This window comes from Triturus cristatus, chromosome 2_1, assembly GCF_964204655.1.
Source record: "Triturus cristatus chromosome 2_1, aTriCri1.1, whole genome shotgun sequence".
Lineage (NCBI taxonomy): Eukaryota > Metazoa > Chordata > Amphibia > Caudata > Salamandridae > Triturus > Triturus cristatus.
In genome coordinates, this window is record NC_140581.1 from 737932771 (window position 1) to 737946821 (window position 14051).

Genomic DNA, 14051 nt, shown 5'->3' on the forward strand with positions numbered 1-14051 from the left:
GGTTGGCAGCCATCTTGTGACTCGGTAGAACCGAGTCACAAGAAAACAGTAGAAAAACATTTAAAAACAAGAAAAGGGGGCAGGGTAGCAACACCCTGACCCCCCTAGGCCTGCTCAGGGGGTCCCACATGAACCCCTACAGGCAAAACAAAGCAGGTTTTTTTGTTTTTTTTTACAATTTCAGCGGAAATCGTGATGGGGTCGCGAATCCCACCAAAATTATAAAAAAATAATAATAATAAAGTGCGGGCTTAGCGCTTCGTTTATAAAAAGCCCCAGGTTGGGCCAGGTTCCGGGGGCACTGCCAATTTATTAGCGGGTGTCCACGGCCGCAGCCCCAGGGACCACCACCCTTCCGGGCTGTGACCAAAATGCATGGGGTGGGGTCCCAATCCCCCCCATGCTGCCCCGGGGACCAGCACCTCCCCGGGACACTAAATAAGTAAATGCGGGGGTCCGTTACGGAGCCCCGGGGACCACCACCTCCCCGGAGGCTTTGTAATGGTAGAGAGGGGGGCCACGCGGCCCCCCTCCTGGAGCCCTTGATGGCCCTGGGGACCGCCGCCCCCGAGGACCGGCTCCTGCAGTGTCCTGGGTGCCCAGTGGTGAAGGGAGGGGACGGGGCCTCATGTGACATATGTGCAAACATGTCCTGTGGCGTGTTTCAGGGACGTTATAGTTAGTTGGACATTTCACTCGTACAAAACCAGAGAAATTAAGCCTTTATAGTTATTTTAGCTAACTATAACTTGCGCCCCTGCAATGCAATGCTGATGACGTCACATATTACGTCATTCATGACATGGTCAGTGACATCACTGACATGTCAAATGACATCACTGATGACATCATCCACGTGATAATCTGATGCACCTCCTCACACTCTAATATACCCTTTGATACACCCACTGTAAAATACAGACTACCAGTTTCGAAACCATCGACAAACCAATACCAGTTACTACATACGCACTCACTGATACCTAGGTCTACACACACATCCACTCATTCACCCATACAATTACTCATACATGCAGTCACTCATCAATACAACACTGTCGTATGCACTCATAAACCTATACAGACACACACACCGCCACTCATCCATGGAGTTACTCACACACCTAGTCCGTCATGCAAAGAATCAATCACACTCCCATTTACACACCTATAGTTATACACAGACCACCTCACTTATTCCTACATATACTAACGCATACTTAATCTTATATAATCTCTGATACAGGTACACACTCATCCATACAGCCACTCTAACATTCACTGACTCTCACGTATACTCATTTATATACTCCAACTCTCACGTACACTGCCTTTTACATATGTAGTTACTTGGACATATACCACTGAGACATCCATTAACTCACCAACACATCCATACACACACTCACCCACCCATACAACTGTTTCCACATGCACTCCTAAACCCATACACCCAGGGAATCAACCACTTGCACATCTATGCAGAGTCTCACACACACACACACACACACACACACTCACACACTCACACACCCAATCACACACACACACACCCAATCACACACACACCCAATCACACACACACACACACCCAATCACACACACACACACACACACCCAATCACACACACACACACCCAATCACACACACACACACCCAATCACACACACACACACACACCCAATCACACACACACACACACACCCAATCACACACACACACACCCAATCACACACACACACCCAATCACACACACTCACCCAATCACACACACACACACCCAATCACACACACCCAATCACACACCCAATCAATAACCCATATAGACACTCATGTAGCTACTGACCAACCGATGCAGCAGCTTACACAACAACAGACAGACTAATACAGACATTCACATAGTTTAGTCATCAGTGATGTCATTGTCCACGTTTTTTTCAGTGAATTTCAAAGGTTTTTTTAAATGCTAATTTCTAACTATAACGTGCCTGAAACCTATGTTTTTTTCTATGAAATCTCTCTCTCTCCCTCACCCTCTCACCCTCACGCCCACTCTCTCTCTCCCACTCTCTCCTTCTCTCTCTCCCACTCCCTCCCTCACTCTCTCCCTCAATCCCTCGCTCTTTCCCTCAATCCCTCGCTCTACACCTCACTCCCCTCCGTTATGAAGCAATTCTCATCTGTCTGCCTCAAAGCTGTATAAATTATATCAGTGTTCAGATGGGGGCGCTTCATGACTCCAGTGATGTCACAGGGATGCTTAAGTGGAGTCATCTCCCCCGGTTATCATAGAAAGCTATTTACATTTTCCAGATTTAGTCTGACTCTTGGAATGTTCAAAAGGTGAAGAATCGGCAGGTAGATGGAATACCCACCAGAAAGATTGTTACCAAAGGTAAGTAACTTTTTCCTCACATGCTTTCATAAAATTGAACAATATGCAGACATTGTTCCCTATGAACTTACAACGTCATGCTTCACATGGAGAACCGTGCATTTAACTAGCTGTGCTTATAGTTTCGCTTGCGGACCTATTGTTGGGAACGCCTGAAAATATATTTGAATATTGTAAGGAAGGACTGAGTGAAACTAAATCCTTATTGCTAATTAATATGATTCATTGTTAATCCAAAACTTACAAGCTGTTGCTATCTTAAATTACTTTTCAGTCTATTCTAAAAACCTACTTTTCATCTCTCCAAGACTCAGTTTGCAGTTAGTAGAAACCACTTGCATCTACAAGTTCCTATATAGACACCTACCAGTTTGACATACTAATAAAGGTTCCTGTATATCTTGAGGCTTGTACAGCAGTCATTTAGGTTGGAGTTGTTAAATGCCATCTATATATTCGTCAATACTCCCCATAGACAATAACCCTTTCCTTCTGCTTATGACAGAATCAGCCAAGCTGGTTATTACTGCCTTTGGCAGACCAACATTAGCCGAGTCAGGGATAGGTCGCACGCTGTCCGCAGCAATGTTGAACCGTGTAACAAAGCTCTTATAGCGTGACTCCGCTATTGCTCATGGAGCCTTAGCCTTCCTCCATTAGCAGTCGATTGACATATCGATTGCACCAAGGTATATTACCCTCATGCACTGGGAATGGCACGGCACTAGATAACGCATGTACCTCCGACCGTCCTCCCTTTGAGTAGTTTAGTTGTTCACAGCTCACGGTCGTGACAAATTGCCTCGATCTTGTGTGACATTTCCTGCAAGAAACATGTTGACCAGCACTTATACTTAGAGCTAATATGGACCATTATATCCACTCTAGCCTATATCTGTTTTTAATACAATCGAGGGTTCCACACATTAAATATTGACCTTATGAACACCTAGTTACTTTTAACCCACCACTCTACTCACTCACAACACCCTCACATCACACCTTATACTTCACTATGGCAGCTTAAAAGGACTCGGGCAAAGAGCCCCCCTGCGGGACCCGTTGGGCATTGCAGCACCGGCCCAATGAGGGGCTGCCCAATGATGGGCTGCCCAATGATGAAGCATGACACCCCTTGGGGTGTGTGAGGGCCCTTGCTCCTGAAGGATCAGATCCCCTGACTTGATCCCTCAGGCTCACCCGACCTTCCTCACTATAGGACCTGCACACCTCTACGTATACCTATTACTGCCTTTGGTCATCTCTTCCACGAAGGGTCATTTCACACCTTGGAGAAATATTGGGAAGACTGAAATGTCTTCCCTTTGGATATATTCACCTGTCATCGACTATTCCAGGATTTCTAGATGAACCCCCAGCTTTGAACCCTTGACTCAGCTGGTTTCCTCTGATGCCGCAAGATGGGCACACAGGGCCCAGGCAACTATCTCTCTTGTTCTGTCCAAACTTGATTACGCCAATAGCCTTTACTAAGGATCATCTTTAACAACTACGAAAAGACTACAACGAATTCAGAACTGCTGCCAGACTACTCTTACATATAAAGCCGCAAGCCCACATGTCCTCTGCCTTGAAAGCCCTACATTGGTAACCGGTTGCTAGAAGATCCACGTTCAAGCTCCTTTGTATCACCCACAAAGCGATACATGGAACAGGACCACTCTTCATCAAGAATAAAATCACTGAATACTTTCAACAAAGGAACCTCCGCTTTAGAGTAGCACCTCAACTCAAAATCCCACCGTACAAGAAAAAAAACATGGGTGGCACCGCCTTCTCTGTTTAAGCAGCAAAACTATGGAACTCTACCCCGAACATAAGATCCACAGATAACCATCTTATCTTCAGAAGACTACTTGAGAATTGGCTCTTCCTCACTTAACCACCATACTCAAACATAAATATACAGCATACACCTAGGCATTTATTTTTACTATAGATGTGTACCTACATATGTGTATTGCTTTGTATAAACGTGTAGAATAATTCTGTTTTTAAAGATAGATATTTGTTAGTTCTGCTTAAAAAATGTACATATTAGTTTACATTATTCTATGTTTAAAATGTATATAAGTGACTGCTTAAATACGTAAACCTTTTTAACATCTGTTTATCTACAATTGCTTCTATTAAATTACAAAAAATAAAAACAAATTAAAGTACAACACTTGAGAGTCTGAGTTAATTAAATGCAACTTGAATCTACATATATCACCTTCCTTTTGCATATATATACCTTTTATGTACTTGTGTATCTTTATATTAATTACTTTGCTTCTAATTCAGCATATCCAATGCACTACCCTATACCGCTCTCAGTATATCCTCTACCTCAACGACTCATTACAAATTTCATTCTACTACTCTTTCCAATGCACTACCCTATTCCTCTATCAATATATCCTCTACCTCCACTCTTTCGTTCATCTCAAGCCCCACACCACTACTATGATCCCCACAGTAACCCTTTCTAGACTCTTCCCTCTGTCCCTCCTTGCATCATCTCATACCTCTTTTACTAGTCAGATTTCCCAAAAAAGCCTTTCTGAACCCTTCCCTCTGACTCTTCCCCCTGACTCTTCCCCCTCTACCTCCCCCCTCTACCTCCCCTTTACTCATGCCTAACTCCCTCCTACTGCTATTAACTCCCCCAAAAAAATAAACAACTGTCTAGATCCTTACCTCTTCTATCCCTCCACTATTCCTTTTCAGTCCAAATAACTGACTAACTTGTCCACCACTTGAATTAATTTCATATTTCCCCAGACTAATTCACCACTAATCAGTTTTTTGGTTCTGGAGTAGGGTGATATTGGCCAAAAAGCCCTTAAACACCTCATCAGGGGTAGCAAGCGCTATATTAATGCAAACCTTTTCCCTCGTCTATCCTTCTCAATCCAAATAACAGACTAATATATCCACCGCTCAAATTAATTTCATATTTAACTATACTAATTCACCACTCTTCCTTTGTGGGTTCCAGAGTAGCGTGCTACCCGCCAAAAAAACGCTTCAACGCCTCGTCAGGGGTAGTAAGCGCTATATAAATACAATACAATATGACGTTGAACTCTGTGGTAGTTGGACAGCTACTGAGAAAAGTGGGGCTAGGAGTTACACATTGAGAAAGCCTAACAGACACGAAATGGAAGTAGTGCAAACAAAGACAATCTCTATAAACTGTAAGCACAAACTTCTGCACTTTAAATGTTTATATAGAATATATATCACGCTGGAACGGCAGCATAAAATAGATCATGCTCAGTCCACAGATGCTCTCACTGTAGATTTCCTGCATATTGCATATTTCCTCCATTTTGCATGGTCTTGCCCCTTCATATATGCGTACTGGGGAGCTGTTGCTCGTGCGATAGCTAAAATGATAGGATCTTACATTTGTTTATTTTATTATTTATTACACTTTCTTACAGCACTTCTAGGATATGTTAAAATGCTTCCTTGCTATGGTGCTGCTGGCAAAGCGTAGAGTCACAATGCATTGGTATAGAGAGACAGTTCCCTCAGAGAAAGACTAGCTGAAGGATATGGTAATGTCGAAGGATGCAGTAAACACATATGCATTGATGTAACCTCAGCTTTCACAGCCCAAGTATATATGGAGCCTACTGAGGGTATATCTCCTGCAGGACACAGTATCTATGAGTGATGCGCCCTGGTTGATTGAATCAAATCTGCTGTTCTCCGGATACGGGGTAGCTGCGCCACTACTCTTTGGCTTGTTGAGCCCTGTATGAAATAAACACGGCAGGATGTAAGGGAAAACAGGTTCATAAATACTTGATGGCATTCCCTGTGCATCGAACTCGAGACCAACATTGATGGGCGGTGAAAGGAATTGTCAATCATTTGTCCTACTTATTGGTTGAGCCTCTAGAAAGCTCCAGTGATTCCTTTATGGAATTTATTGGGGACATTGTGCCATGCTGTCTAACAACTGCATTGTTGGATTTTTCTTTTTTTACTGCAAAATTTGTTCTTTAAAAGAAAAAAACTAAAGTCTGAGTCGTTTTAAAAAAACGGGCACAAAAAGATTTAATGCAAAACATGCCATTAGATGGATATGAGTCTTGTGGTCAAATTCTTTCATCTCCTGCTTTGCGGGTTAAACTTCAGATCTTCCCATCCTCCCGCATGCTATGGTTTTTTGTTTGTTCTGTTGATACTCATATACCTGTATGATGTGTGTGTATTTAAATGTGCTTGGGTGGTACATTGTCCAATTAGTATTTCCGTTTCCTTTTCTGATACTAGAGCTGCTGCTAGCCTATCTGCAGGTGCATGTTTTTTTGTAATGACTTCAGACATGTGGAGTTTGTTCCATCTAAATGTAGATGCCCAAGAAAGCGAATGGAAAGTCTATTTTTTGTTTTCCTCTGAGAATTTAGAAGTGGTAAATTTTGAGAAATTGGGTATTACTGCATTGAAATGTATGTGAATCGAAAAACACAACCACCTTTTTTGTCCCTCTGTGGCCAGTTATACCGCCAGCCTTTTAACCAGTTTGTTTGCCCTTATTTGTCATTCAATTGTAGCTGCCAAGAGCGGTTAGCACCCAGGCGCTAAGCGGTGCAGGAATATTGAGGATGGTGAACAAGGCTGCCGACGCTGTCAACAAAATGACAATCAGGATGAATGAATCGGATGCGGTAATGGCGGATTTTCGACTTGAATAATGAGATGAATTAATGAGACTAAACAATTGTGTTTTAAGGCTGCAGTGTACAAAATGGGATATGCTTTGGTAGTTCATGACACTACTTGCCATTTGCCTGGGGACCTCGAAAACTGTATTGATGTTCGTTTACCTGTTTGTAATTTTTGTCATTTTTTAACATTTTTTTTTTTTTCTTACTAGTGGTTTGAGGAAAAGCAACAGCAATTTGAGAATCTTGATCAGCAGCTTCGAAAGCTTCATATGAGTGTGGAAACCTTAGTCTGTCACAGAAAAGGTTGGTATTCTAACAATTGGGTCTTCCTTAATTCAGTGACATAGAAACGTTCCAACTTTGTACATAGATTTTATCATTTGATTCAGCAGTCATGAATGACATTTTTTCAGCTGTGCCGAAAGTACAAAGATGTGATTGGTATACGAACACCATCCAGTTATTATTTATTACTAAATTAGGGAGTATTATGTAATTACTGCAAATCAACACACCTCAGTAAGGTGCAATCAAAATATGAACGCCGATTGGTACATTTACAAATTATTTGACCACCTTTTTTTGCTTCATGTTGAAAGTTCGAGGGCATTTCAAAACTACCAAACCATGTGTGAAGCACTTCTGTTGACTCGGTAAGAAAACTATTAAATGACTAGCTAGAGCGCTTGTCTCTGGCATGTTCTGTGGTCTGCAGATCACTAGTTTTAATCCGAAAAGGCCAGCTCAGCTTTCCATCCTTACATGGTTAGTAAATCTAAAACCCTTTGGAGTAAAAGTAAATCACATTAATTACAGCACTAAGGAATGAGAGACCTAGAGTATGAAGCAATATATAACCTAGATTTATGAAAGTGCATTCTTTTTATGTCCTAAAACAATTCTTTATGCAGTTCGTCCTGCTTTATTTATTTTCTTTTGATTTCGGATTATTAATGTGTAGATGGCTTGCATTAACTCTGCCTCAGCTGGGTTTCTAGTTACGCCACTCCTGGAATATACTTCCTCAATGAGGACTTATCTATCACATTGAAAGGCAATGACTTTATATGTGTCCATTGCCCACACATACATCTAGGTTTGCTCCACCCACATGGAACTGTGCTGTTGTCTGGCCAGCAAATGAGCTTGTGTCAGAATTACATACTGAAAATAGTTTTAACGTTCCTCTTGCAGACAAGAGCTTACGCCCTTCAACAACCTCTACATTGCTCAGTTTTCTTTTTCCATATGTACACTTGGGAAATGGCTTGTTGGCAACTTTTTTCTGTGTATGCTAGGCCAAATTTGGGCGGTGAGTTTGCCACTTCTACGCTCCTGCTTATGTAGCCTTGCCTCTGCAGGAATATAATCTTACTTAAGCATGCTAGCATGCTGTGCCTTTTTTGTAAGGTTTATACAGGCACTCAGTAGAGTTCTTGACAAATGTGATCTGGGGACCCAGAGAATCTGGCATCAATTTTCGAGCTTGGCTGTGTTTGACCGATTCTGGGACAGTGCAAATTCTTTCATCCTAAAGGTGAAAATCCTTACTGCCCCACACCATCCTGATATCAACATTATCAATGTTTGCCGCTAGCCTTGGTCTTCTCTTTCAAGTTTTCACATTTATCATGAATGCCTGTAAGGGATTATTATCTCCCACAGGTTGCCGTCCAATTGAAGAAGTACCTGACTTTTGTAGGCATTTGTGTGAAAATGAATGCTGTGCGAATTGGTAAAAACAGTCCTTAACTGAATGTACATGATAAAAAAGATGGTGGACTAAGTGGCCCAGTTGAATCAGTTGTTAATAGCAAGGAGAATGCTAACAAGACAAAATGCTTTCCAGAAGGAACATAAACCCACTTGAAGTTGATCCAGACGCTAGAGTAGCTCCACAAAGTCTTTGATTTGAGTGGAGAGAGTGAAGATGATCCAACACCAGGAACAGAGTTTTTATCTGTTTACTGTGGTACTGATTACTGACAAGTAATATATTCTGTGTCCTTATCAAAGAAATTATTTGTGGATTCACGCGTTGACGCTAGTTTCGGAGAGTAAGATTTAACTTGACTGTTATTGGTCTACCAAATTTGAACTAAATGATTCTAAAGAATGAATGCAGGTGCAGAACCAGATTGCAGGAGTGGGAAAACAGGCTAATTTAGATATTAGTGACATTTGTCGTGATTATGGCTATTTTCTGAGCTAAAATGTTGTATAGCTTCTTGCAGAGCTCTAGTAATCGCTGACTTCTCAGTGGGCATTTCTTGAGAGAAGGTATTTACCCCAGAATCCAATCTTTCATACATTCACATGCTTGAATCATTTCCTGCGTTTAGGCTGAGACTCCCCTTAATATTGTGTAGCAGAGAACTATATTAGGATGCCTTCAGGCAAACAATAATGCTTAGTTGGTAGCACATTCCCTTTGCTAAAAATTGCACAGACGTTTGGCAATGAAGGGAATTTCTACTGCACGTCATTTGTAGAGATGCCCTAGAGAGCTTTGATCTTTTATTTTATATAACATTATCCTTCTCCATGCTTTGCTCAGATTGCTTCAAGTTTTTTCATGAGCTGTCATCTGCCATACTTTCTTGAGCCTCTCCTCGTGGAGGGTTTTTGGACTTGAGAACTAAACTTGGGCAATTACTGAGACTTCAAAATAAATAATTTCCAAATGGTGTCTGTGTGCTTGAAACTTTGCCCAGCCAACCTCCTAAGAAGTGCCTCTGCTGTTTAACTCCATCTCATACTGACCAATTACAAAATGCATCACACCTTCCCAGCCAAAACCTTTACAGATACAGGCGGCTACTGTATCTCCTTTATTACCTCCCTAGTTTCTCAAGACAAAGTCGACTAGTTTGCTACATTGGGTCCATAGAATCCTCTTCATGCTCCATGATATGTAGAGTACTATCCTCCTTTTCTGCCTGCTTTTCAATGCTGATGTTTGGCCTCCGTCATTTCTCCTTCAGCATACTCTAGATGATCCTCGGCATTTTTGCTGATGGTGCACAAATGTATTTCCAGCTGGAAAACTAGTGTAAGCGTATTCCAGGACAATGAAAGTTTCCCTTGCCTAAATGGTGGCAAAATTGAGCTGCTGATGCTGGTAGAACATAATCTGACCCAGCTATACACATATATTTTAGTTTCAAAGTATGCTTTACTAGCGAAAGTATTTTGGGCCCTGCTGATGTGTAGTTAAAATACTTAATGAAAAACTACAATTACAGGTAAGACATTCTGTCCTAATCAGAGACATCATTAGTGGGTGCACGCATTAAAACTCGTTTTGGAGGCTTAACCTCAGTAAAAGCAGCTGAATTTTGGGGTGTTTCCCAATACGTTTGAGTAAAGTGCGGCCAGTAAATGTAAAATAAAGCCATCCTGTGCGTCCTCAATCTAAAAACTTTTCTGTAGGCAATTCTCTTACTATGAGAGCTGTAATGTTGTGTTGCTGCTAGGCTTGTTGTGGCAGTTATAAGCTACACAAAATACAGATAACGAGCCCGCCTCTGGGCTCTAAGTGCTTTAAAAATGTATGAATCAAATCAACTGCCCAGGCTTAATCAGTGTATCCCGTGTGGCATAAATATCATTGTGGGTGTAGCAGCGGTTCATCATCAGCACTAAAGGATGAATTATCTGTGTATACTAGTGAAAGGAAAAAAAACAAGTTTAGGGTATTGCCAAAGTTCATCCGCTGTCACGTTTTGTGACGTAAATAACACCCGCCAATTTTCCCATCAGATTTCTTTTAATGTGTGCTACAATCATTAAGAAATTTTTTACTATGTATGGCTTGCACTAAATGTGATTTTTAATTTGGGAAAAATCCTTTCTCTTTTTAGAGCTTTCAGTTAACACGGCTGCTTTTGCTAAGAGCGCTGCTATGTTGGGAAACTCGGAAGATCACACTGCCTTGTCTCGAGCATTGTCTCAACTTGCAGAAGTTGAAGAAAAAATAGACCAGCTACACCAGGAACAGGCATTTGCCGATTTTTTTGTTTTTACCGAACTACTTAGTGACTACATCCGTCTTATTGCATCTGTCAAAGTAAGCAGTTTCTTATTGTGGAATGTTTGGTTCTGTTGATATAAAGCCTAACTTTTTTTATTGTTTACATTGTTAAGTAAATGCGTGAGAATATCTCAAACCACCTACTCCGCAAATACGTTTTCGCTCATCAACTGGGTGCTAAATATTGCTGAAGACTAATGTGTAGTTTACCAGTGGCCAGCACTTAAAATTCCAATTATATAATATGGCGTAGTGCCATCAACAATTTGAGAAATTATATAATTTCTAGGAAAAAATGTACTCTGTTTCAATCAATCACTTGTAAAGTGCGGCAACTGACCCGTGAGGGTCTCAAGACATTGGTTGGCAACACACATTTCCTCTTAGTCTTGTAAGTTATCTTGCCTCTCACCTCCACCAACTGTGCCAACTTCATAGGTCTTAGCCTCAGCTCACTGACTGGTTGTCATTCTTCACACTTACTTAGTTAATCGCTCATTCAATCCCGACCCACTCCTCAAGAAAACAAATTACAGATGGCATCTATTATCAGTGTCTGCGTTTTGCTTGCTTGATCTAAATGTTGGTGTTACGTTTATACTTAATTAGTTGGCCTTGCCAATGTTGGATCTGCAGTCTTACTGGTTTCTTGCATCTGTCTGCTTTGGTTAATTTATTCCAAAAACCCTTACCTGACTCCTACCCATTAATTGGTTGTTGCTAACCCTGCAGTATATGCAGCCTCTTTTGCCACCCTGTTGTGGTCATTTCAAAGATCTGTGATGCCTGCATCCCTTTCAGATTGGATATGATCCTACTTTACAACCTCAATAAATACAGTGAATAATACCTGCAGTAGAAGTGAGGTTGTATGTTTAGCCCAGGGCAGAAGAAAGTTACTCTATTTCGACTTCCCTTTTGATGCCTAGGAAGGATCCGCTTATGAAATGTAGAAGTCTATGAACAAATTCCCAATTATTTGCACATTCTTAATAGTTCCACATTTAACCATATTCTACAAACCACCCCACTACATAGGGCCTTCGTCAACTGACTAGAGTGAACTCCAAAGAGGATAATCCATAATCGCCAAACCATGCACACCCAACAGACGACATTTGATGCTCATTCTATCTATCCTAAAGGGTGTGCCTAAGAAGAACAAGAGTTGGGAGGAGGACCTGAGTGAGGCTGTAGTTTGTTCATAGCTGCAGTGACAAGAGGCAATAACAATAATTGGCAAAGCCAATCGGTCTTGCCCGTAGGCGAGCTATTGGCTTTGTCTGTTGGGTGATGTGGTGAACTGGTGGAGAGCAAAATGGTAAAGCTAGAGCTGACAAGAACACTTGTCTTGTTCCTTGATGCGGTATTAACATGTAACTATGATATTTACTAAGAATAGTTTAACTATTCAAAGAAAGTAAACTACGTAGTATGTAGAAAATAGCCCGATAAATGTTACTATTGTAGACAACCCTTGATTATTTGTAAATGTAAACCTAGAATAAGCACTTTCTTTAGAATCGCAATTAGTTCTCAAAAATAAGCAAATGTTGAACTGTTTCATATATTACAAACATCTAAAGGTTACAGAATGTGCAATACGGAGATGAAGATGTATTAACGAATATTGCCTATTGTGATGCTGTACTTAGATGCTGACTGTTGAATAAAAAGTAAAAAAAAAAAAAGCAAATGTGTGTGCATTTTCAAACAAATAGTCTCAAAAGCTGCACTCGGTGAACCAAATAAATATTGGTTTGTGTATACCGACTATTCCAGGGTCTAAGCATCACTCATTTTAAACAAGATACTAGAGCAAAGTTAAGTATCTACTTTGGGAATGTTGTCACGCCTTCCCTTAAACTATCCCCTAATGCCCATAGTACTCATATTTGTTTTTTTATTTTTTATCTATCTCATGAAGAATCCGATTTTTGGACCCTCATTGTATGTTCACATCAAAGCTCTGGTGTTGGAAACTGGGCTCCTTTGCCGATGAGTCTCCCCCCCCCCCCCCCTCCCTCACACACACACACACATTTTGCCCCATTTTAGGCTGCTAGATGCTGGTTTTTGACAATGGTAGTGCGCTAGTGCCTGCTAACCAGGCGCCAGTGCTCTTTCCCCTAGATGTGGTATGAATTGGTACACCCAATTGGCAAGGTACTTTGCCCCTTTATAAGTCCCTAGTATATGGTACCAGTGGTACTCAGGGAAAGGATGATAAAGGGGTCACCAGGGCTGAAGTACTGGTTGTGCCACCCTGTGTGACCCAAGTAAAAGTGTGTCTGCAGGTCTGCCATTGCAGCCCTGCATGAGCAGCCTGTCTACTCGAGTGTGACTCTGCACACACCATGAGCTGCAGAGCCACACCACTGCCTTAATGTAAGTAAGTCACTCTTAAGGTTGTCCTCCTAAGCACAGGAGGTAGAGTGCTTTACATTAAAGGTGTGGATATATATGTTTATACATATATATCCCTACAGTAACCCTGTAAGCAAAGTTTTACTGTAAGTGCTCAGGGGTCCATAGAGTAACATAGGCTGGCTACTGGGAAAACTCGAGATAGCCGACTTCATTATGGAACAAACAAATTGTGTTGTGTTTAGTGTCAAACACCATGCTTTTTTACCCCCAATATTATTCTCATGTCGAGGGTGAGCTGACATGCACAGGGGTGCCACCCTGAGTGGGTACCCCTCTAGGATACAGTGACCCTGTGCCTTGGCGGGCTTCCCCAAGGTTTGTCGCTAAGACAAGAGTCTGCCCTCCTGGTGGGATATGCTGTCACTTCCTCAGTACAGATACTAAAGCCTGGGCAGGAAGGAGGTCTCACCTTGTCCCTCCCAGGATGGCTAGTATTTACAGTCAAGGCGGTAAGCCTCAAAGGCTTTCACTGCCCTTAATGTGTAATTTCTTGTCCCCTACTCG

At 41.6% G+C, this 14051-nt stretch overlaps 1 protein-coding gene across 1 annotated transcript in view; it reads left to right on the forward strand.

Annotated features, from left to right (window-relative positions):
* SNX2 (sorting nexin 2) overlaps positions 1–14051 on the forward strand; it is a 556635-nt gene that overhangs the window by 454734 nt on the left and 87850 nt on the right. Inside the window, exons 9-11 of the mRNA XM_085632673.1 lie at positions 6971–7084; positions 7294–7387; positions 10948–11153. Coding sequence (XP_085488799.1) covers positions 6971–7084; positions 7294–7387; positions 10948–11153 — 414 coding nt within the window. The remainder of the gene's footprint in view (positions 1–6970; positions 7085–7293; positions 7388–10947; positions 11154–14051) is intronic.